This window comes from Aulonocara stuartgranti (assembly GCF_965226115.1).
Source record: "Aulonocara stuartgranti genome assembly, chromosome: 7".
Classification (NCBI taxonomy): domain Eukaryota; kingdom Metazoa; phylum Chordata; class Actinopteri; order Cichliformes; family Cichlidae; genus Aulonocara; species Aulonocara stuartgranti.
This window is the reverse complement of record NC_138945.1, coordinates 47,544,186-47,567,393: the sequence shown is the minus strand read 5'-3', so window position 1 is coordinate 47,567,393 and position 23,208 is coordinate 47,544,186. Positions and strand designations below refer to the sequence as shown.

At 39.8% G+C, this 23,208-nt stretch overlaps 1 protein-coding gene across 2 annotated transcripts in view; it reads left to right on the top strand.

Moving 5' to 3' along the window:
- pik3c2a (phosphatidylinositol-4-phosphate 3-kinase, catalytic subunit type 2 alpha) overlaps positions 1 to 23,208 on the top strand; it is a 41,685-nt gene that overhangs the window by 6,000 nt on the left and 12,477 nt on the right. For both annotated transcript variants that reach the window (XM_082539761.1, XM_082539762.1), the window contains exons 3-13: positions 11,413 to 11,510; positions 12,791 to 12,951; positions 17,206 to 17,326; positions 18,438 to 18,549; positions 18,693 to 18,772; positions 19,695 to 19,758; positions 20,177 to 20,323; positions 20,433 to 20,466; positions 20,704 to 20,944; positions 22,748 to 22,870; positions 22,984 to 23,151. In XM_082539761.1, the coding sequence (XP_082395887.1) occupies positions 11,413 to 11,510; positions 12,791 to 12,951; positions 17,206 to 17,326; positions 18,438 to 18,549; positions 18,693 to 18,772; positions 19,695 to 19,758; positions 20,177 to 20,323; positions 20,433 to 20,466; positions 20,704 to 20,944; positions 22,748 to 22,870; positions 22,984 to 23,151 (1,349 nt within the window). The remainder of the gene's footprint in view (positions 1 to 11,412; positions 11,511 to 12,790; positions 12,952 to 17,205; positions 17,327 to 18,437; positions 18,550 to 18,692; positions 18,773 to 19,694; positions 19,759 to 20,176; positions 20,324 to 20,432; positions 20,467 to 20,703; positions 20,945 to 22,747; positions 22,871 to 22,983; positions 23,152 to 23,208) is intronic.

The window sequence follows — 23,208 nt, the reverse complement described above, 5'->3', positions numbered from 1 at the left end:
TTTTTTTTTTTATTTAAGGATTTCACACATAATTTGGCATGGTTAAATGGTTTTTTTTTAAGTGTGTACTTAGGACATACAGACATACCTTGCCTTTTATCAAAGGCAGCTTGTATACAGTTCATTCCACAGTTGATCTCTTTTTGCTCAGGAGGATAAAACGGTGGTTGCTTGCTTACTCTTGCATGTATATTAGGCCTAGGGTCAAGCATGTGGTGAGTCTACTGTGCCGTGTAACTTGAGCCTTTAAAGCTTAGCCTACTACAGATATGTCCCTCTACACTCTGTTTTTATCTGCTTCAATCTTGTCTGCTCTCTTTGTGTATGTGAGGCGATGATGATGTGTGTACTTGCTATCTCTCCTTGTTCAATCTGCTTGCTTGCTTGTTGGTGCCCGTGCTGTTATAAACAGGAACAAGTCTTCACAGATCCCCAGTGCCCTACAGCAGCAACAGAATGACCTAACAGATTGCCCTCTTGGCTTGCTATGCCAGCTCCACTCGTTTACACTCACTAGGGAGAACTGCTTAGCTACTGTGTTCTGAGCATGTAATGAAAACAAATTGGCTTACATTTCCCATCTTCCAGTTTTTTTTGTTTTTTCATTTACTTTTTTTCTTTTTCTTTAAATGTATTTTGACACAGAAAGTGGCTAGCTAGCTTCTTTTTTTTTTTACTCCTCCTTTATTCACAAGATAACACCACAGCAGGTGACTCTTGGTTTAGGTATTTGTGTCTTCTCACATGTCAGGTGAATGTATAAACCTCTTTATTATTGAGCCACCAATAAAGAAAGTAGCTAGAAGACAAACAGAAAACAGTGAGGCTATAGTCTGTAAGACATGAACAAGAACTTAGTAGTGAAACTAGACTTCAAACCACATTGTGCAGGAATTGCTAAACCATGTCTGAGACTGCACACTAGGGTGTAAATTTCCTCCACACCATGCATGCAAATCCTGTCTAAGACTTTTTCATTTTTTTTAAAGTTAGTAATAATATTTTTTAAGTCAGTGATAATAATAATGAGGGTTTATTTGTATAGCACTTATCAAACCAGTATTGTAAAATGTTTCGTCAACATTGTTGTGTTTGTTGGGGAGAAAACTTACAAACATACAGTACAGCACTTCAGAGTCACACTGCTAGCGATCGAAGATTTATGCAAGTTTGACAAGCTGAATGCATTCTGTACTGTATAGGAGACACGGTAGGAGTTTTATTGACAATGGTCTACAGCCAATCAGGATGCAGAACATAATGCACTGTCAAAAAAACCCAAAAAACGGAAAATTGCACCAAAAGAAGTCAGTGAAACAGAGAGGTTGTGAAAGGTGAACCGCGTTATAGCGAGGGACCACTGTAAACTCATTTTTTATTGGGAGTGGTTGACCTTGTTTATATTGTTCATTTGGACAACTGGATGCTAGATAACTTACCGACAAATAGACAATAATATGATGTAATGAACTTACCATCAATAAGTATCTGTTATGACAGAAAACATCTACAGTATAGCCCGTACACAGTACACATATTAAACACAGCCCTACCTCTAAAGCTTCAATAGCACAGCAACATATATTGAAATATATGGTTTCACTTGCTTTGTGATTGTCAGTGCTCTGTTTTAATGTTGTTTATGAGCTGAATTTATACCAGCAAATGTCAGAAATCACAAGACATTCCCAAGATTATTGTTTGAATGTCTTTAAGTTAGCCTGTGGTTGCCAGCCCTTGTTATATCTGGCAAGAATGTATTATAAGATGCGGTCGTGTGGGCAGATGGGGTGTAAGATGGAACAAATGTGCTTGAACTTGAAGACTTTGAGTCAGAATCAAGCGATCGGCTGTTGTGTCTGCCCCTGTTTCCTTTTCTACTACACTGCCCCTACCCTTTGTCTTGTGTTGTCTTCTGTCTTTCCTTTTTCATTCTGTCATTTTTATTTGTCTCTGGCTTGTTGTGTCCTTGCATTCTTTCAGTATGTTACTTCTTACTGGTGTCAATTTCATTCCTTTCAATTTCTTATAGTTTTCAGTCTGTTAAATAACTGATGGCTTACAGTGCTCAGCTATGATTTCTTAGTTTAGCTTTTTAGGATCAAATGTGTAAATTAATGGTAATCAGCAAAGTAATTTCTCTTTCTTTAGAACCGGTGATACACCCTAAAGCATCAGTGTCTGTTCAGGCCTTGCATTTGCTTTTTGCAAAGGGGCCCTGAAATGCATCATTCTTCAAGGGTATTGAGGCCATATACATTTTCATTAGCTGTATGCATAAATTGTCTGAAATGAGGCTAACTCATAACTCTACAGAGAATTGAAAGATGTACGAAAGATTTGTTTTAAAAAACCATTAGCCTGTATGTTGCCTAAATAACTCAGTTTTCAGTATTATAACTGATAATGAACAGTATGACTATTGTTAGTAGATAATATTAAATTTAGGGGAGTAGTGTTAAATTACACAAACACTTCTGGTCTTTCAGTGCAGGTTAGTTAAGCATGTGTGCGGCTGTTTGCTCATGCTCTTGTTATTAAAAAGACTTGCAGGGAGATTTATCTCCACAGGCCATTTTTATCTGAATGTGAGTTGTGAAAGAAGATCGCAATGCGTGGTGTGTATTGAAGCCTACACTGTACCTTTTTTTTTTTTTTCCTCTTTTTGTTAAATCTATCACACAGACAAATCTTTTCTTCCCCCACATATCTAAAGGCTCGCACAACCTATTTTACTTCTCTCACACCTCCACACTGCCACATTTTCTCTTATTATTGTCTAATTATACATTGTGAATAAGTGTAGTGAAGTGCTAAAGTGCATTTAAGACTTAATTTTCTTTTCCAACCAAATGCATTATTAGAAGATGTTGCAGTGCTGGGATGTGATGTGCATTCCAGTTAAATATCTGACTCACTGGGAAACAGCTGTCTGTCTTCTAACCTTTGAACTTCCTTACTGGTACAAAAGAAGAGTATTGTGGAAGAGTAATTAAGCAATTAGAAGGGAGATACTAATGCACACAATAATAATCCTGCTAACAGATGTAAGAGAAATTAGGAAATGTTTCGGACAAAGTCCTTTTTCCAGTTACGAATATGTCACAGTCTCTGCTTCATGAAGACTTTGTTCATTAAGATACTGTTTGTTTGGGGTTTTTAAGCTAGGTGTTTCAGTTTATTACAGGAAGTATGACTTCGATAGACACTGGTCACTTCCTTATTGAAAGAAGAAGTAGATTTGTGTTCTCGAAGCCATTTGTTCCTCTGATGTAAAGCTCAGCATTTCTTGTTGAAACAGCCTCCAAATTGTTAAAGACTTTCTTGTATGTGAAGCTCAAACATTTTAGCTTAATGGAAGCTGCTTGTATACACAACCCATTAAAAGGAAGCAATATCCTATCAGTAATTGCTCGAACTCTGTGAAAGCCTCACTTACCCTTCCTTATGTTAATTTATATTGGAATATAAAACCTAGACAATACCAAGAACTAGAGAGTTTGGAATATTGGTGGCACTTGGTTTAAAGTATGTAAATATGTGTTTGTTTGCCAGAGGAATTATATCGTATCTCCCACAGCTCAGAGGATGGGATCTGTGTGCCAGGTTACTCACTACCTTCCTCCTAGTTCCATCTTTAAAAACTTGGGTGTGGGTTTGCCAATTGATTTTCTTGACATTGGCAAGAAAATTTATCCTTAGATCTACACTTCAGGTAAATACCAGGAAGAGAGGTGAAGGGGTAAAATAGTGTTAAAGATATTTTTTTTACACCTGACCTCAACTCAGACTCAGGGCAATAAGTCTTCTAGGAAGACAAACTTTCTGTGAGCATCTCTTGAGTGTATTTCCAGACAAGCACACCTGGGAGTCTGGAATGGTTTTCCATGTTTCAACATGTTGGCAGTAAGTCAGACTGTCTCTGTTTTTACACCTTGGCCTTTGCCAATGACTAATGTAGTTCTATTTTGCCCTCCATGTTGAATCGCGGTCATTTGCAGGTTAAATATTAATTATTCAATATTTTTTCTATTCTGACACAATCTGAAGTTTGAATTGGCCAGCCTTTTTTTTTTTTTTGCTAAGCAGTTTCAAGTTACTCTGTAACTTCTCAAAACTTTATGGCTGGTCAGATATCCATATTTGCCAAATACTATTTGTGTGCAGGTTTCATGTTGACAGTCTAGGGTAATTCTCATTTGGCTTGCACATAGAGGTAAGGACTTATCTGGTGTCTAGATACACACTGTAACTCAATGCTGATGCTGGGCATGGAATTACTGCCAGCCACCAGCTGAAACTGTACTGCCACTTTGTTCAGTTAGAAACAAGCATGAACAGACTGCATATGTAGTATACACGCACATGGTCCTTCATTCATGCACTTAAGAAATTAGCTTTTCCTTTCATAGTTATTTATTGCTCATGGTTAAATGATAATATAATTTAATTTATTTATTTATTTATTTTATTTTCCTTGTGCTACATTTCAGCTCATTTCTGTATGGGATCAGCATGCCAAATTAAATTTTGAAGGGAAGGGCAAGTCCTACAGTCATTCCACAAGTGAAAGTGTGAATAGTTGCTCTCAGCAGCTGGACAAAAAAGCAAAAAAAAAAAAATATGTGAGGGTTGCATCAATTGTGAAATTCTGGGCCAATACCACTCCAGTTGGACACTTAACACTCTCCTGGCTACTCTGTCAGAACTATCAAAATGAAGATCAGATTATTAGAAATGGCTAAACATATACAAATGTTAGGGATTTTTTTTGTTTTATTTTTTCCTGAGCCTTTTCACACTCTTTATGTTTGTCACTAAACATCTTTCAAATGCTAATATCTGTGGCACTTTGCTGCGCAAAAACACGATGCCAGATTAGTATACGGAGTATGGCAAATGTTAGCAGTGCTAGCACAATCTATTCTCTTTTCTGGTAGGTTAGCATCTATATGTTTGTTCAGGATGTGGTTATGTCATTTTAATGTGACACGGCCTCTAGACAGCTGACATACTTTTCTAGGTCTAAGTGCTGTAAGGCCGCACTATTCTGCAGTGGGTTTTATCTGTCTTACTCTAAACATCACAATGGTGCAACAGGGGGCTGTCATTTGTTGCATGTATCAGGTGGCTGTTTCTGCACACCTTAACTACACCACCTGGTTATATGCTAACCAGTGGTATCCCATTGGTGCTGGCTTTTATCACTGCATAACTTGGTAACCAGTTATTTCATCTGTCAACACTACACATCACATTTGTCGTTGACATGCTATGGTTTCTAATTGTCAGATCCATGCTAGTCTTTTTCTGTCTGTCCACCCTTGAGAATGAATTGTTCTAAAAGTGTTTCAGCATTTCACATGTTCATTGAACATTCAACCAGTGTGAAATCAATGTGGTACAGCACATAAATATGGGTCATCTTATTTGCCATTTGCCTGAATGCTAATATTAGTCAACTAGGCCAGAAGTAGTTGGTACTGTTTATCAAGTTTATCTTTATCCTAAAATAAAATAAAAAATTAGTAAATGTAAGTAAATGTTTGATTGTGACTCAAGGCAGACTTTCAAGTACTCTTTTCCTGAAGGCATTCGTCAACATCACCTAAACTACAAATTGTGACAGCGGAAAGGTGTGGATGTTGGAGGTAAAGCTGCATTTTGACTGTCTGACAAGAACTTAGTTAAAGTGCTCTGATACATTTAGGCCATGTGTCTCGCATGCCTTAGATGGCTGCTCATCTTCAGAAATAACTCTGGTCAGTCACTGTCTTAATGTTGGTAAAACGTGGATAGATTCAAGCCCTTAGGTCACAGGTGTCGAACTCCAGGCCTCGAGAGCCGGTGTCCTGCAGGTTTTAGATGCGTCCTTGATTCCTTCGCACCTGATTTAAATGGCTAAATTACCTTCTCAACATGTCTTGAAGTTCTCCAGAGGCCTGGTAATGAGCTAATCATTTGTTTCAGGTGTCCTGATCCAGGGTGAGATCTAAAACTTGCAGGACACCGGCCCTCGAGGCCTGGAGTTCGACACCCCTGCCGTAGGTGTTCTCTTTAAACAATTGCTGAGGAAGATATTACTGAAATTTTATGTCTTTCAGTGTTATTTAGTATGCCTGTGTTGTATAACTGTTGTATATAACCCCAGGAAAAAGACAGATAATTTTACATCTATGTCATTTTGATTAAGCAGGAGTCTTGTGTTTTATAATTGATGTGTCTCAGTCTGAAGCGGAATGTGGCCAACTAACTGATGCGTGACATCAAGGACAAACAAGCCTGTCTCCCCGAACTGAATCGAGCCAATAGGGACATTTTTCAGGATGGTTATATTTTCTACCTTTTCCAAACCTCTCAGCAGGTTTGGAAAGTTATGAGAAATAATTTGTGACAAGTTTCAGTCTTTTTGTCTGTTAGCTGGAAGAAATTCTCACCAAAGTTGGGTTTCAGAAAAAAACATATTCATGTAATTTTTCAGCCTTTGTGCACCAAAATAAAGATCTGTCCTGCAAGTCTGTAAAGTGGTAAGCTTGACAACAGTTAGTAGTGCCTTTCTGAGAGTGTTTGAGTGTTACCTGTGACCACATTTGTGGCTATGTTGGCGCCCCTCAAGCACAGGCAGACATCGCAGTAGCCATTGTTTTTGAATGCAGAACTTTTTTCTGTTCTTTGGCTTAGTTGGTCAATCCTTAACTATATCTTGTCATGAGTACATGTAAACAAATTGCCAGAAATAAAATAACATTACAAAGATGTCTTTTATCTTTTATTAAAAACACACACACAATAAGAGGGATGAGAGAATGAGAAGGGCGTTGACTGAGAGGGAAAGCCAAAGAAAGCTCCTGAATTACGAATGGCTGATGAAGAGAGTAAAAGTGTAGGTGGGAAAATGACAACTGAACCAGTAGAAAAGAAAAAAGACTGCTTCTTTCAACTGCAGTGGTTAATGCAGTACTTGTGATTGCATTGTGATGAAAAGGGAATGCTTTGTGTGTTGTAGAAAACTCTCTAAACTAGAGACACATTACAATGAAACAAAGTATTGGATAACAGAGAATGTTGCTGTTGGAATTTCTCCGTCCATGAGTGTGCTAGGGAATGAGCAGGAAGGTTCTTTCAGACAGAGACACTAAATTGTAGTGCAGAATCTATGGTTATGCCATTCAGGTGGACTTCAAAGAAGTCATTATTCATGGTGTTCATGTACACAGCAGAGTATAATCCCAACATCAGCAGAAGCTGGCTGTCATCTTGCTTGTACTTTGACTTTTCCTCTCTTTGAAAGCAACAGTGAAGGTCAGCAGTTTCAAAGGGAGTGGTTCACATAAGCTACTTAAGTGGCTAACATCGCAGATCACAAGATTCTCTGTGGATACCATTGCTCCCCTGTACTATTGGATATATATCACTTTTCTAGTCACCAGTTAGCCTAAAATGACTGTCCTGGAATATGTGTGAGGAAGTCAGTTGCCAGAAAAATCCCATATGGGCACTTGAAAAACATACAAATTATGCTCTGAAAAGTCTGACCTGATGAAGGTATTTGAACTTCTCGCTGTGAGACAACGCTGGTAACCAATGTTGTTGAAAATCTCCTTTTGAAGCTGGAGAAAACTCGACTTATCCCAGCTCCTTTTCAGCTGGCAAAAACAAACATGCCTTTCTTTTCTTTTTTCGTTCTTAAGACGTTACCTATATTGTCAGCCATTGTTTATGGCGAAGGGTCATGGGATCCATGACCTTTTTAATATTAAAGTTTTTTCATTTTTATGTAGTATCCACTCACCATCAATGCATACATCATTCAAAACTAGGTTATGCAAATAAAGCTAGCATGCAAGGTTGAATAATACCATGCTGTACTAGAAGGAAAGGGTGTTTGACTAGTTTGTGTACTGGTGCATTCATTGGAGAAATTTGGTAACACCAGTATACTTGTGGAAAATTTGGTCTTTAGTAAGAATCTGAGATGAAAGTAATTGTTCAAGACATGACTGATAGGTTTGATGTGACCAGTCCCACAGCATACTCTCTGTGTCCTTTAAGGCCAGCCACCATGACGATCATAATCTGTTGTACTCAGACTGTAAAACCAGAAACACAATGTCATCACACATCACAGTAAACGGAGGCGGAGCGTTAAAGACTAATCAGCTCGTGAAGCATACGAAGCCATTCCCATGACTCTGGACACCAGGATCTCTCAGTCTGGGTCTAACAAAATTGATCAACCAAAACAAAGACTGGCCTGTCTCACTGTACAGCCCGGTGTGTGTGTGTGTGTGTGTGTGTGTGTGAGTGTGTGTGTGTGAGAGAGAGAGATGTACTATGCCTGTCAGCTCACACGACCTCATTGGATTATCTGCTCATGTTTGTTTTTGGTGCAGCAATCCTGCTCCAAACATAAACACTTCAAATATCCTCTACTGGTCTCATTCTTTGCTGGGTTTCTGAGGTTTACTTTGTTCCTTTCCTCGCATTTTCTTCCTTTTGCAATTTTGATCCTGTTTTTTGGGTTTATTTTGTTTTTTAGTTTCATTCTCTTTTTTGTTTGATACCTTTCTCTCTCTCACTCTGTTTGTCCTGTATGTATTTATTGATTTTTTTTTGTTTGTTTGCTGTTTAAAACTTTTTCCCCCTTCGAACCGAGATTCCTTCACGTATGCGGAAAGTAAAACATATGAAAATGTGATCACTCAGTACTTTTCGGGTTACAGAATTGACCCTTATTTATTTATTTATTTAGTCAACCTTGATAATTATGTTTTGTTCAGACATACCATGTTGACAGATTTGCTACTATTCTCCAGTAGAGTAATGTGTAGATGATAATACGGTATTTAAGACAAAGTTTGACACCAAAAAAACTGCAGGGCAGAAACCCACTCTACTTCATCCCTGCAGGGATTTTCGGTCCCAAATTTTGGCCTTGGGTCCTCTACCCGAGACCTGGGAGCTTGATGGTCCTGCACAGTATCTTTACAGAGGTCTCAGAGGTTGTTCCTGGGATCTGTTGGAGGCACTTGCCTATCTTGGGAGTCATTGCACCGAGTGCTCCGATTACCACTGGGAGCACTGTTGCCTTCCCCCTCCACATCTTCTCGAGCTCTTCTCTAAGCCCTTCATACTTCTCCAACTTCTTATGTTCCTTCTTCCTGATGTTGGTGTCATTTGGTATCGCTTCACTCTATCACTACAGCCATCTTCCTCTGTTTGTCTACCACCACTTTGTCCGGTTGGGTAACCATCACCAATTTTCCGTCTGTATCTGGAAGTCCCACAGGATCTTAGCTGGGTCATTTTGGACCACCTTAGGGGGCGTATCTCATTTTGATCTCAGTCCTTCCAGGCCATATTTGGCACAGATGTCTCTGTATACTATGCCGGCCACTTGCATTCCATGTATGTCCTGCCAGCTAGCATCTTGCACCTTGCTGTTATGTGCAGGACTCTCTCAGGGGCAACTTTACACAGCCTGCACCTGGGGTCTTGCCGTGTGTGGTAGACCCCAGCCTCTATGGATCTTGTGCCCAGAGCTTGTTCCTGTATTGCCATGATTAGTGCCTCTGTGCTGTCTTTCAGTCCAGCTTTGTCCAGCCACTGGTAGGATTTCTGGATGTCAGCTACCTCCTCTATCTGCCGGTGGTACATACCGTGCAGGGGCCTGTCCTTCCATGATGGTTCCTCCCCTTGATCCTCTTCTTTCTTGGGTTTCTGCTGCCTGTATTCACTAAGCACATGGTCAGTTGTGACAATCTTCCTGATGTACTCCTGGATGTTTGTTGTCTCATCCTAGACAATGATTGTGATACTCACAAGTCCCCAACCCCTCTCTCCTTCCACTTAGTGTACAGCCTCAGGGTGCTGGATTTGGGGTGGAAACCCTCTGTGCATGGTCAGGAGCTTCCTTGTCTTGATGTCAGTGGTTTCCATCTCCTCCTTTGGCCAGCCTATTATCCCAGCAGCGTACCTGATCACCGGCAGGGTGTAGGTGTTGATGATCTTGTTCTTACCATTCAGGTGACTCCTCAGGACTTGCCTGACCCACTGCAGGTACTTGGTGGTTGCAGCTTTCCTAGCAGCCTCTTAGTGGTTCTCATTTGCATGTGGGATCCCCAGGTACTTGTAGCTGTCCTCAATGTCTGCAATGTTGCCTTCCGGTAGTGCAATCCAGTCAGTTCTGACTACGTTCCATCTCTTTGTTACCGTATGTTTGTTTGTTTGTTATTATTTTTGCTCGTTTATATGTTCATTAATTTTTTAATTTGCATTGTTTAATTATTCAGTCATTACACAAGTCTTGCGTGATGACTTCCATAAAACCCACAAGACTTGATCCAGGAGCAGCTCAAGAAAATCTGAAAAAAAATTCCCATAAAAGGAATTGTGTGGGTTAAATTAGCAGGACATTACAAGCTGTAAAAAAAAAAAAAAAGAGGAAAAAAAAGCTAATTGTCCAGTTTTATTGTCATCAAAACATAGAAGCTCAGCTCCATACTCCCCACCAAGCTCCTCAAAAAACTGGATTCAGAATTCCTCAGAAGTCTCTGAATGGAGAACCAAACTCTTATTATGGCATTTAAGATATTTCTTTCATCCCTTTTCTTTCTTTCCCTTCCCACAGTCCTCAGACTTCTTTGGGAATTATGTCAGAGTCACAGATTTCCAACGCATGACTGAGCACTTTATTTAGACCGCCTAGAGCCTAGCACCGGAAGGGGCAGGACCCTTTCACTTCTCATTTCCTGTACCACAGGAAGTGCATTCCTCAGCTGCTGGCAGTCGAACCACAGTTAAGAGCACAGTGTAACTGTGAGTTCCCGGCACTGGGCCAGCCTCCAGGAATCTTGGAGTAACTCCCAGTGGGCTGTCTCAGGATTTGGGCTGTGAGTGACAGAGCTGGATCAAGACAAATTTAGAACTCTCACTTCTTAAAATTATTTTGAGATTAAAAAAGAAAAAAATTGTGTGTAAGAAATATCCAGTTCAGCTGTTGTCATGTTTATTTTGACTTGAACCAAACTACTGCTTGACCATAGGTTAAGAGGCAGCAGCATAAAATAGCTGGGAAACTATATAGGCATCAAGCTTTTGCCATTGCTGACATGTTCATTCCCTGTAGGATTCATAGCTCTGAGCTGTCTTTAATCAAACTGCCCTTTCAATAGTCCACCACCAACAATCAACACAAATCACCGTGAAGACCTTTAGCATTGCTAAACCTTAGCACCTTTACACTGATATATGGAGATTTTAATTGAACGTACTAAAAGCGAATGCCACTGAAGCCATACCCCCGCTGCTTTCTTTGTGCCCTGCTTGTCTTTTGAAATATGTAGGTAGGTTATTCATGTTTTATTCTAGTTCTCTGACTCGGTATCTACATGTTTGACTGTGCTCCTGTAGGAGAAGGGAAAAGGAAACGCTCTGGTAAAGAATGACGCCCTGGAAGAACAGGATGCACAGAACCTGGAGATCGTTGCCTTCTGTGAAGACATAGCATCGTAAGAACCCTCTTCTTGCCATTGCCTTTCTTATATGCTTAAATATAAACATGAAACAATTTATTAAACCGCTCACAAAGTCACGTTTCACATACCACAGGATCTTCACAAGTTGGAGCCATTAGTTCTACTGATAAGTTAAAACGGTGTAAATGATGGATGTAGAGAAATGTATGAATGTAGGGAGATGTTACTCGTTTGCAGTCTCAGTTCTTCGCCATATTGGTTTTCAGAGCAAAAGAATCACTATCTTTGGATGAAAGAGTGGAGCCACAAGTCAATAGTTAAGTTTAAGGGGAGTCCTTGTAGGCTACTGCTACTTTTGTCGAGACACCTGTCTGTTGAAGGATCCATTCACCCTCCTCATAGTTTTTATAAATGAAACGATCCACAGTGGCCAAAGGCTTCTTTTTTTTTGTTCCAGGCTATAAATACACATTTTTAGTTAGGCATGTGGGATTCTGTCAATTTTAAGATAGTCTTAAGTGACATTTACACTAACTGCAGTTTTTTGCCCTTGGATGTTGGTTTCATTTTTTTTTTTTTGTGATCCAAAGGCTGCCCCTTTAGTGCGGCCTGTAGGCAGTGAAGCACACAGCCACAGAAATTACTTTTAGTTGGTTGTAACTGCCTAAAAAGATGCTTTTACCAAATATAGAATTTCATGCATGCATTTGCTTAATTGCATGGTTTCAATTCTCTTCATTGCTTGAGGCTGTACAGAATTTCTCACTCCGGTAGTTATTTTGGGTGGAGTAAAGATGACGCTCTGCTTGGAGAATCCATTTTCATTGTGTTAATAAAGTCAACACCCACTGTCGTTTGCCAAACAACTTCCCTGCATGCTTGTGGGTCAACAAATGGTTTGCATGGATTCTGTTGAGAGAACATGGTGGGGGGGTAGGGGGGGCATTTTCATAACATTGTCGGTCAACATCAGACACTTACAGATGACTAATTTGAGGCCTTATGGAAGCTTCTTGGGACTGGAGAGTAATTGGTTTTCAGTGATTTTATAGGATCTTTTCCATGTGTGTAATCATAATGTGCTATTCAGATTTGCTCTCCTTTCTCCCCTCCATCCATTTTTCCTGTTACACTGCCCATCCTGCATTTAGTAGTCTCATCCAAGCCAGCTGATTCATATGCTTGGCTTGCCTTGGCTTCCCCTAATGTATTTTCACTGGCCAAGTAGACCAAAATATGAATAGCAGAAAGTGCTGTACGTTTGTATTCTGATTTTTTTTTCTTTATTAACATTTTTATTCTCCCCCTACCAGCCTACGTTCCAAATTCCCTCATGATGACATTGCAACCAACCCTGGCTTCGTCCTTAGCCCTGTCATTACCCAGAGAAATGGTGGTGGTGATAATAGCTGTTCTGTCAAGGTTTCTATCGAAATCTCTGATTCTCAGCAGCCTGTAACCTTCACCTGTGACGGTAAGCATCTGAACAAAGTCAGAAATTGTCTGTTCTATGAGCCGTGTTTCAATCAGTTCTTTACAGGATGAAAGGACAGAATATGTGCTTGATACGTCACGTGATACAAATGCCACTATGAAGGAACCAAAGAGGTGTCAAGTTTGTTTTAGCTTATTTGTTGGATGCACCCCTATTTGATCTCAAACTGTTCTAAAATTGTTGCATAATAACCTGTTAAGAAGCCCAAAGAGTTTGCTGTTGGTGCAAAAGAACAAAAACAAAAAAACTACTGTCATAAATCCAATTTATACACTCGCACATCTCCTTACTGCAGGGGGTCCATAGGCAATGTCTTTGTTAGTCAGAAAGCTGAAAAACTGGTGATGATTCAAACCTGTGGTTCAGACTCTTCAGACAATTGCTTGATCCATTCTTAGCGACTTTCAAAACAGTGCTTCCTGGTGCAAAATGCCAAATTCCTGTACGGATGGGACACCACGTGAATTGGCTAAAAAGGAAACTTGTGCCTCTTTGCCTTTAAGAGCGAGCAGCTCCAATTTCAGATAAGAGAGCTCTGAAGGAGGAAACAACATTCACAGTTGCCAAACTCTTCGCACACACATTTTTCTTTTCATTTTTTTTCTGTCGTGGGAATTATATTATGTTCCTTTTCCACACAGATAAAGGTTTGTGCCCTCACCATTCAGTAGCCATGTTGGGCAAAAGGAAGTGGAGTTAGTTTTTGTTGTGTTTTTTTTCCCTCCTCAAGGTCCTATTAAGGATTTTGGTTTAGTTCCCTGTTTATTTGGGGAGCTGTAATTGGCTAACCCCTCCTTATTCACATACAAATCTACAACCGCTCTGACTGACATGTCTTTAAGGATCTGAAGCCAAACACACTGGAGGCTGTCAGGCAGTCCACTGCGCTCTTTTGTTGGACATGTTATTCCAACTGTGTGACCAAATTCACCACTGTCTGGGTCTTTGAGGATCAGTGTGTCTGTGTGTGAGTGTATATCTAGATTATTTTGCATCTTACTGTCTGTGTCCATACCCGAAAAAAAACCATGATGCTTGTTTCGTTTTAACACCAAACATATTTTCTTAGACATAGACAAGTTCTCAGGCCTTAGTGTGTACATATATATTACTTATGACATAGGCACCACTCTGAAAAGCCCAGTTCAAAATCAAAAAACCTATGAGAAATGTATTTAATACTTTTTTGCTTTTTGTAGGTTCCTGCTTCTTATCATAGTTTACATTGTCTTCCCAGTCACTTTCTAAATAGGGTTCTTTTGTCCATGAGTGATGTCTTTTTCATTAGTTCAACTCAAAGCTAACCCTAAACCTTTCTCAGTGTTGCTCTTCATTCACCCACTTTTTGGTCTTGTCCTTTTTTCAGAAACTACAAATTAAAAATGCCACATGAGAAATTTTTCCCATCTACTCTGCACCTTCTTGTCTCCATCTTTTTCAGTTTTTTCTTTTCTTCACACATTCTATTTGATCTTCATCTTCTCTTATTTATCACCCAGTAGCTCATCTTTTATCTGTTGTGGAAGCCTCAAAATTTTGTGACTTTGTTAGTGGTGCATCCACTTGCAGCTGATTTTCTTATTATAAATGAAAGTGTATTTTATTAAAAACAATGTTTGTGCCCTTCTGAAATCTTTGACTGTGCTCATATTGTAGAGAACAGGCCGACAGAGAAATAACTGATTGTTGTAAAGTTTGGCTGTGAACTGCTGCTGCCTTCTCAGGGATTCCTTACATACTGTGGCTGAAGAGGGAAGATGGAAGAGAGTGAGAAGGGGAGGAAGCAATACATTTAAGAATTACAAAAGAGGATGGAGCAAAAAATGTGACAAGCTAAAGGGAGTAAAGAGATGATTTATAAAGGAGAGAAACCAAAGAATGATATTTATGAAGAAACTCTGTGCCAAAGGTACAGACTTCGCGTAAGAGAATGAGAATTGCTTGAAGTGAGAAGTAAATGTGTAGAGAATGACAGAAGTGAAATTCTAAGACCCGGGTTGTCGTCTGCTGCTGGGAGGGTGTTGGAGAGGCGACAACACCATGTTTCTTAAATCTTTCACCTACAAAAAAAAAACCTCTGTCAGAAAGAACTTTTAATAGGTAACGTCTAACTAAACTAAAATGCAGAAATCAAACTGGCTGTGGCTGGAATGGGAATTGGCACCTAGAAGTCTAAGCCCATAGTACTCAACCGGAAAAGGGTGGAGTACCCACTTGGAGTTGGGAATAAGTTGCCAAGTGTAGTTTAAGTATCTCAGGGTCTTGTTCAAGAGGAAGGGAAGAAGGAGCAAGAGATTTACAAATCGATTGGTGCAGCATCTGCAGTAATGAGTGCGATGTACCGGTCTGCTGTGGTGAATTGATGCTATAGATGTACTCTTCAATCTGCATTCCCACCCTCACTTTTGGCCACGGCCCGTGGATAGTGACTGAAAGAATAAGAGCGTGGATACAAGCAACGGAAACTGGTTTCCTCTGAAAGCTGTCAGGGCTCTCCAGTTGAGGTTGTTTGGCCCTCTGCCTAGGATGCCTCCTAGGTCAGGTGTGTTAGGCATGTCCCACTGAAATGAGGCCCTGGGTTAGACCCAGGACACACTGGTGACATTACATTTCTCAGCTGGCTTGAGAATGCCATGGTGTTCGCCCCATAATAGCTACAGGAGGTGGCTGTGGAGATGGGCAGTCTGGAGGTCTTCTTAGGCTGCTGCCCCCATGGGACGGATGGCTGGCCTGAAATTCTTAGTATCATAGAATCACTAATACAGTATGCTTTAATTATCAACTTTAAACTCTTCCACTTTCTGTTATGTTTTAGCATGGTACTTTTCTTCTTATTGTGGTTTTCCCTTTGCTGTTGTGGGCCTCTTTTTCTTTTTTTTCTTCTTCTTTTTTTCCCCCTCTTTGATTCTCTCTGACAATTGGACTTGTTACAAAAATATAAATCTCTATTTCCTCTCTTCACACCTTTCCGATCTTTGCCTTGTAGATTTAACAAGTGTAGAGTGACTTCTGACCCTCTTACTCGGATTCTACATAAAAGGGATTTGACATGCACTGTAACAAAAAGTAACTTTTGTTGGTCTCACTTTGTTTTCAGTTCTGTGCGCGTGCGTGCATGTGCACTAAATCAACCATTAATATTTTTGTTCGAGTGTGACTCCACCAACACCATTCCCCAGTCATGTGTGAAATGGTTAACATGTGATTTCGGAATGTTCTCCTCTTGTAACTGGTGCCCTCAAATATGCCCGCTGGGAATTCCATTACCAGTTCAGAATACTTCCAAAATGAGGCATAGTCTGTGTAATTGCATTGTTATAAAATGCTCTTGTAGCACATATATGACCACCATTGCCACACAGGCATTGCAGTGCTTGCTTAAGCAGCAAGAAAAGCCTCACCATTCCTCCAAAGGGTGGAGGGTGGTGTGTTATTGCTTTAGGCAGGGGTGGTCCAGCTCCGTGTGTGTCAATATGAACTTCTTTTAAGTAACCTGAGCATGTGTGCTTAATCCAACGTCTAGATGTTTCTGTGTGTGAAGAGTCTGTGTCTGTCTTTTTATCTGTCAGCCTGTGTTTATGTATATTCAGTGTGCTTAAAAACTCAGTTGAAGAAGGTAAACAGCAGAATAATCTGCTGTGTGTCAAGTTACGCTCTCCACCTAAGCTTCGCTTGGCCTGATACATCAGGTATCGTAGGACACGCAAATGCCTAGAATCCCCCTTAATATCATTTCACAGCGTTCTGCGGTAATGCCTTTGATTCGAGAACTGGTTTGATTTGAAATATGAAACACGAACTGTTCAGAACCTGGGAGGATGTGTTTTGTGGTTAGAAAGGAATTTTGATCACTATAAGATTTAGAGTTCGGTTCCTACACCTGCAAAAACAGCTTTTTAACAGCCTCAGAAACGTATTGTGGTCAAGTCTCACAAAAAAAGCAACTGGAACTGGCTATTTACCTTTTAATCTTTCTAATTCAAATTAGTCTTTTTTTTGTTTGTCAGGTATGCTGTGGTGAATTGTTTTGAGAATGCTCCAAATGTATTTTTTAATGCTAACCCAGTAGGTCGTGTGCTCAGCTTTGTTCCATAATTACCTTTTCCTCTCCATCTGTTGATCTTTCCATCTTTTGCCTCTGCTCCACGTTTACCTCTCTTTCATGATTACCTTCTTCTCTTTTCTTCATTATTGTCTCTGGATAATTCTCATACCTTTTTTTTTCTCCTTAAGTGAGTTCTCCAGTGGAGCTGTTGATCAGTCAGACTCTGTGCTGGGTCCATGATGACTTGGACAAGGTAGACTTCTCCAGCTATTTGCTCAAAGTCTGTGGCCGGGAGGAGGTGCTACAAAAGTGAGTATTTCTAATACACTGGCATGTGAGAAGCCACTTCTCCCAGGAGTTTCTAATAAGTTTATTTTCTCATCCATTTTTTTACTCTCTTTCTCAGTTTCTCTCTTTCATCTCTTTGTCTGTGAGTCTCCTATCTTGGCAACGTGTTTAATCTGTCATCATCAGTTGCTGGCTAAATTAATGCTGTGTTTGTTGCACGACCGTTTGCTGGAATAAAGCTTAATAATCTTGCACTGGCTACACTCAGAACTACGATACCATTTACTGTAAAATCATTATGTATGTAACCATCACTTTATACTTTTAAACATATGTTGTTTAAGTGCTTGTATTTTTATTATGGATTACATCTTTGGATTATTGGAATTTATAGTAAGCTAGCAAGGAAAACTTTTACTGTATTAGAAAAAATACGAGTCTGGTATCAACATGTGTTTTAAAACCTTTAAGGAGAACGGTAACTTGTTTTGACCAGCACCATATCCCACTTGATAATATGATCCTACAGAGTTTACCAAAAATACAGTTTTCAGAGTTTTCATCAAAAATGGATAAAAATATGTGAGGTACCAGTGCTTGTTTTTGTCACACAGACACAGTTTTGTTATTGAAACAGAGATTTGGATTCTTTAAATATAAAAGGAATCTTTTTTTTCCCCTTTAGAATCTGACACTGCGAGTATAAAAATACTGATTTATTTATTTTGTTTTTAACAGAGCTTACAAATGTTTTTTAGCCCTGAACATTAAATATGTCTATCTTCTGTAGTTAAGAAATTATCGTGGTTAAAAAATGCTGGGGAAAAAAAGTGCAAAATTTCATCCCACCTCTGGGATGAAATTATTCTTCGAGGGTCTGTAACTCTGTCACTGGCATTGATTGATTTTGTTTTCATTGAATGGCCCATTTGCTAAAAATAGGCACAAATATAAGCAAATATTATTTTGTCTTTTAGAGAAATGTATACACCATCAGTGGGTTAACCCCTTTCTGTTAAAACCTTCCTTTAAAATGTTTTCAACAACTGCTCTATAATATTAACATATAATTGTTTGTTTTTTCTTTTCTTTTTTGATTTAAACCCTTTTTATCTGTCACTACGTGCCACAGTAAACACAGCCTGGGCAGCCATGAGTACGTTCAGAACTGCAGGAAGTGGGAGAATGAGATCACATTACAACTGCTCTCTCACTCAACTATGAGAAGGGACTTGGCACGCACTGTGAGTTACTCTGTCATCCTATCATATGGGCTCCTTACCCACTCCTGAAAACCAACAACATGCAGTCTTCATATGGTAAAATCGTGTTTTGACTGATATACTTTTGGTTGATAGACTGTTGCTGTTTTCCTTCTTTTACTTAGGCAGAAGATGACAAGTCTACCATAAACTTAGAGAAGCACCTGGGCCTGGTGGAGAGGCCTTTTAAGGAGAATGTCACAAGGTCTGAGCATCCTACATTAGTTAGAAATGTCACAAACAACTTCAGAACAAGCAGACTTAGTATTCCATTTTCAGTTGATGATTAGTCCTGTATTTTCACTCCTACTGTTATTTTACTTATTTTAAATCCTCTCTTGGCTCTTTCCAGAAAAGTTAGATGTGATTAAAAAAATAATTGAAGCCTGCCTTTAAAAAACCCCCAGAAGAAACATAAACTCTACCTGATATTAATTTGGCTTTCTTTCAAAGTCTACTTCTCCTCTGGGTGGCTTCCACTGCTGCTGCTATTTTTAGACTGCTCCCTGGGAGTCTCTTTCTCACCCCTTTTTTACTGTGCACTCTGCCATTCTGCACTCTGGTTCTCAAATGTATGCCAAGAGCAAATATACATTCATCAAATGGTGTTGAAAATTTAGTCCCCAGCTCTGAATGGAGCACTTTTCAGCAGCTTTCATTCAAAGAGAAGAAGGCAGCACTGTGATGATGTTGCCTATGTAATTTCCTGAGGTGTCTAAGGGAGAAGAACTATAGCACTTGTCAAACATGACTCATTGAAAACAAATATGATTTTTGTTTTGTTTTTTTCTTGTTTTTTTGCCACATAAGCACAGTTGTCCCATCTTGCTCACCAGACTTGTATCCCTACTACTTCATCACGTTCCCCAAAATGGAAATTAAGTTGAAAGGTAATGGTTTTAAAACAGTGGAGGGACACACAAGCAGAATGTTCACAGAGCGATCTAGAAATGGCAGCTGCACTAAAAGCAAAAGTCAGCAAGAAGATTGTCTTGATGGAGGGATTCGCCAAATTTAAATCACATGAGGTTCATCTGTTTTTGGAGGGGGATTTTTTTGTGTCTTTTTCAATGTCTCTGATTCAAGAACTGTTTGATCACGCCTAATATCTGTGTCTCTTCATGAAGACAAGGTCTGGCTGATTATTTGGAAGGCTATCACAATCAAGTCAACATCTGTCTACAGAATGAGGTACGTGCAATTAGAGAAAATATTGTTAAATGATTAGGATGGTAGTTTGTTTAAAAAAAAAAAATTCAAAGTTTAGTCTAATAAAAACTAATAATGTCGTAAAATACCCCAAACATTGTTTTCAAATTCCCTGCCCGTTTTTGTGTCTGTTGAAATGCGTGTTAGTAAACCAGGTCATTCTTGGAAGGCAGTTTTCTACAAAAATGTTTTTCAGCCATTGCTTGTTGTTGTGAGTTAATTGAATGCAGCCTGAATGGGGGAGTGAGACAATACAACCCTAAAACTGGCATGTTGCTGATGAGTGCTTCAAGATGTGTTTGAGCTACCTTCTCCAGAACGAAATAATGTTTACTAAATGATGCAATTTTAGCATGCAGAAGTTTGTTGCTGTACTAACCTGCTCTGTGTCTCTGTTTAGAGTACCCAGTATAAGACAGTGGATCGGCTGGTGCAGACTGTAAAGAACATGTGCTGTGCTTTAGATGAGGTGGAGACCCAAGCCATCACAGAGGCAGTCAAAAGACTAAGACACTCTGTCAATTTACCCAGGACACGCTCACCCATGGTTCGTTCTTCATATATACTTCACACACACACACACACACACGCTAGCTCATTCATACCATTGCTTAGTTTCATTTGCCTTTCTAAGACCAACATGCTTTCCTTTCTAGATGGGATTGACATCATCTGGCCAGTCATCAAATGGTAAGTTCTATAAATAATATACAGTGAGACTCAAACAGCTCAGCTCAAAGTTCTTTGTCACCCCTTACGATGAAACAGCTTTTGTTGAAAAGTGTTACAATTTTGGCAAATTATTTGCAGTCTAAGGAAAATGAAGTTAAAATCATGTACTGTGTTTGCTCTCCCATCTATAATACACTGCAACAGTGAGCTGTAGATGCATTGTTAATAACATATTGACCTAACATGGATCCACAGGTCTCACCAGTCCTGTGGAGGAAAGCATGGCGTTGCTAACACAGGCCATCTATGACCTGGCCAAGCTCTACCTGCGCTCCTTCTCCTCTCCATCCTCCTCCTTCCACTCCCCTCCATTGCCCCAGGTTACCGATGGAGACGCTGTGGAAGTGAAGAGAAGCAAAGAAGCTTCTGGCACCACAGACCACCTTCAGTTCACACTGTTTGCCTTGCACGGCATACCAGCCAACTGGGTCAGCAGGTAAGCAGTCAGTGGATGAATGCAGATCTGAATATAAACATACTGGGTGGGGTGATTATATTTATGCGGGACACCTATTAAATCTACATGTTTTGGGTGTTTGTAACAAACTAACTCCTGCTTGCTGATACAGTAGGTCACACTTTACAAAGTACAGATCTCTCATTTTCATCTGCATTTTCTTTGTTATAATCCAGTTGCTGGTCATTTGTGCATACAGCTGAAAGCCACATGAAACCTGAAGTTGAAAGTTTGTTGCAACAAAACATTTTATTTTCTACCAAACCTTATCAAGGCTGCTGTTTTGAACAACTTTATTCTTTCCTGTAGGATAATTAAAACTTTTAGGTAAGAACAAATGGATGAACAATCACCCACTTGCTTGGTTTTATTAGTACCACCCACACTTCACCCAGTTTTACTTATGCAAAATAAGATCAAAGAAAGACAGAAGGTGGTGGAAAGCAGTTTGAAGTTATAATTGCTTCATTTTGCAGGTGCATGCAATGCTTACAAGAACAAAGAAGCGATAAATTCTCTTTTAGCAAATAGCAATATAAGATTCAACAAATGTGGTGTTATAGAGTAACAATTTGTTTAGCAGCTAGGAATGAGGAGCATATTTCATTGGTGCCAGAATAAGCAGTAGTCACTTAAACTGTACTGTCACAGAATGTCTTGTTTTCTTCTACTAAACAAATGGCACTGGTGTTGCTCCCCGTGTCTTATTTTTCCATGCCAGTGTCCAGTTTCAGTGCGTCTGGAACACAGTTGAACCGAATTTTCTGTTCCCAGCTCTGTCACGCATTGGTGAACAGCATCAGGGCGTTTCTGACAAGCCCCCTCCACGTTAGGATCTCTAAAGATCTGAAAAGAATTTGTATGCTCTTATCAAAGAAAAAAGGAGCTGTAACCCTGACTGTAAGACGGGAAGAGTTTTTAATCTATCATTTTGGATTGTTGCAGTGTGCCTTCAATAGTAATTTTCTGGTCATCCGTTTAGGCCTTTTATAAAGAGAGGAACTGTCTAATAACAGGCCTGTTTACTCTGGTTTGGCCTCTTCCAGCAGCTGTTTTAAGCCAGCACCAAACATTGCTGCAGTGACAGTTATTCCGAGGATCCCTCCAAAAATATTTATAGCAGAGGGACACAGTGATTCCAATATTTCTGGTCCCAGATTAGTGGCTAAGTATGTTTGTGTTGTGGTGTTATACCAGTGCTGCCTTACTGAAGCTGAGCGTTTGGCATTGTTGTTGCTAGCATGTCCTCCATCTGGAGTGTCAGTAGAAGCCAGCATATTGAGACACCACGGCTAGTGGTAGAGCTGCCAGCACAGATGGCTCTGAGCAGCAGATCAGGCTGATTGTAGTGAAAATACATTATCAGTTTTCTTTTATTTACATGTATATTTTATTTATTTAGTATACAACAGAATATGGTCTGCATCAGACTCAAGGTCATTACTGAAAACGCCAATTAGATTGTGTTGGAGACAGGACATGTGGCATCCACTCGACACCTTCAATTTCAATCATTGCCATTCAAATTTACATTCTCTCTGTTAGGTAGAAAAGACATGCTCTGGTGCACGTGTGGAAATCACTTTTTGAAAACAGACCTGTGTGAAAAATTAAATACTGGATGACTTTTTTTTTTATACCTTTATTCTAGCAACATGCCATCAACAGACTACTAGAGTTCTACTAGATAGAACTCCGTGTTTTGCCCAATGTTTTCTGTGTTCAGTAGAATATGCAGTTAGTTGTGGACAAATAACCACACGTTTTCTGGGGTTGTTTCAGTTACGAGAAGTACTTCCTGGTGTGTTCCCTCACCCACAATGGCAAGAACTTGTTTAAACCAGTCCAGTCCAAGAGAGTGGGCACGTATAAGAGCTTCTTCTACCACATCAAATGGGATGAACTGTAAGTCTTTCCTTTTCAGTGTACTCAATTCACTTTCTTTCTCTGTTTTTTCAAACAATAATGTAATATTATTGTCTGTCCATGCTGCTGACACTGCTTTTTGTCTGTCCAAGGATCAATTTCCCCATAGCAGTAGCTGTGCTCCCACTGGAGTCCATACTGAGCCTGGCTCTGTTTGGGGTGCTGAATCAGAATGCCAGTGGCTCCCCAGACTCAAACAAGCAAAGGAAAGCCCCAGAGCTGCTGGGCAAGGTCTCAATGCCACTCTTTGATTTCAGACGGTGAGGAAAGAAGAGCAGCCGGTAAAGGCTGTACCTATGTTTTAATGTTTTTCACTT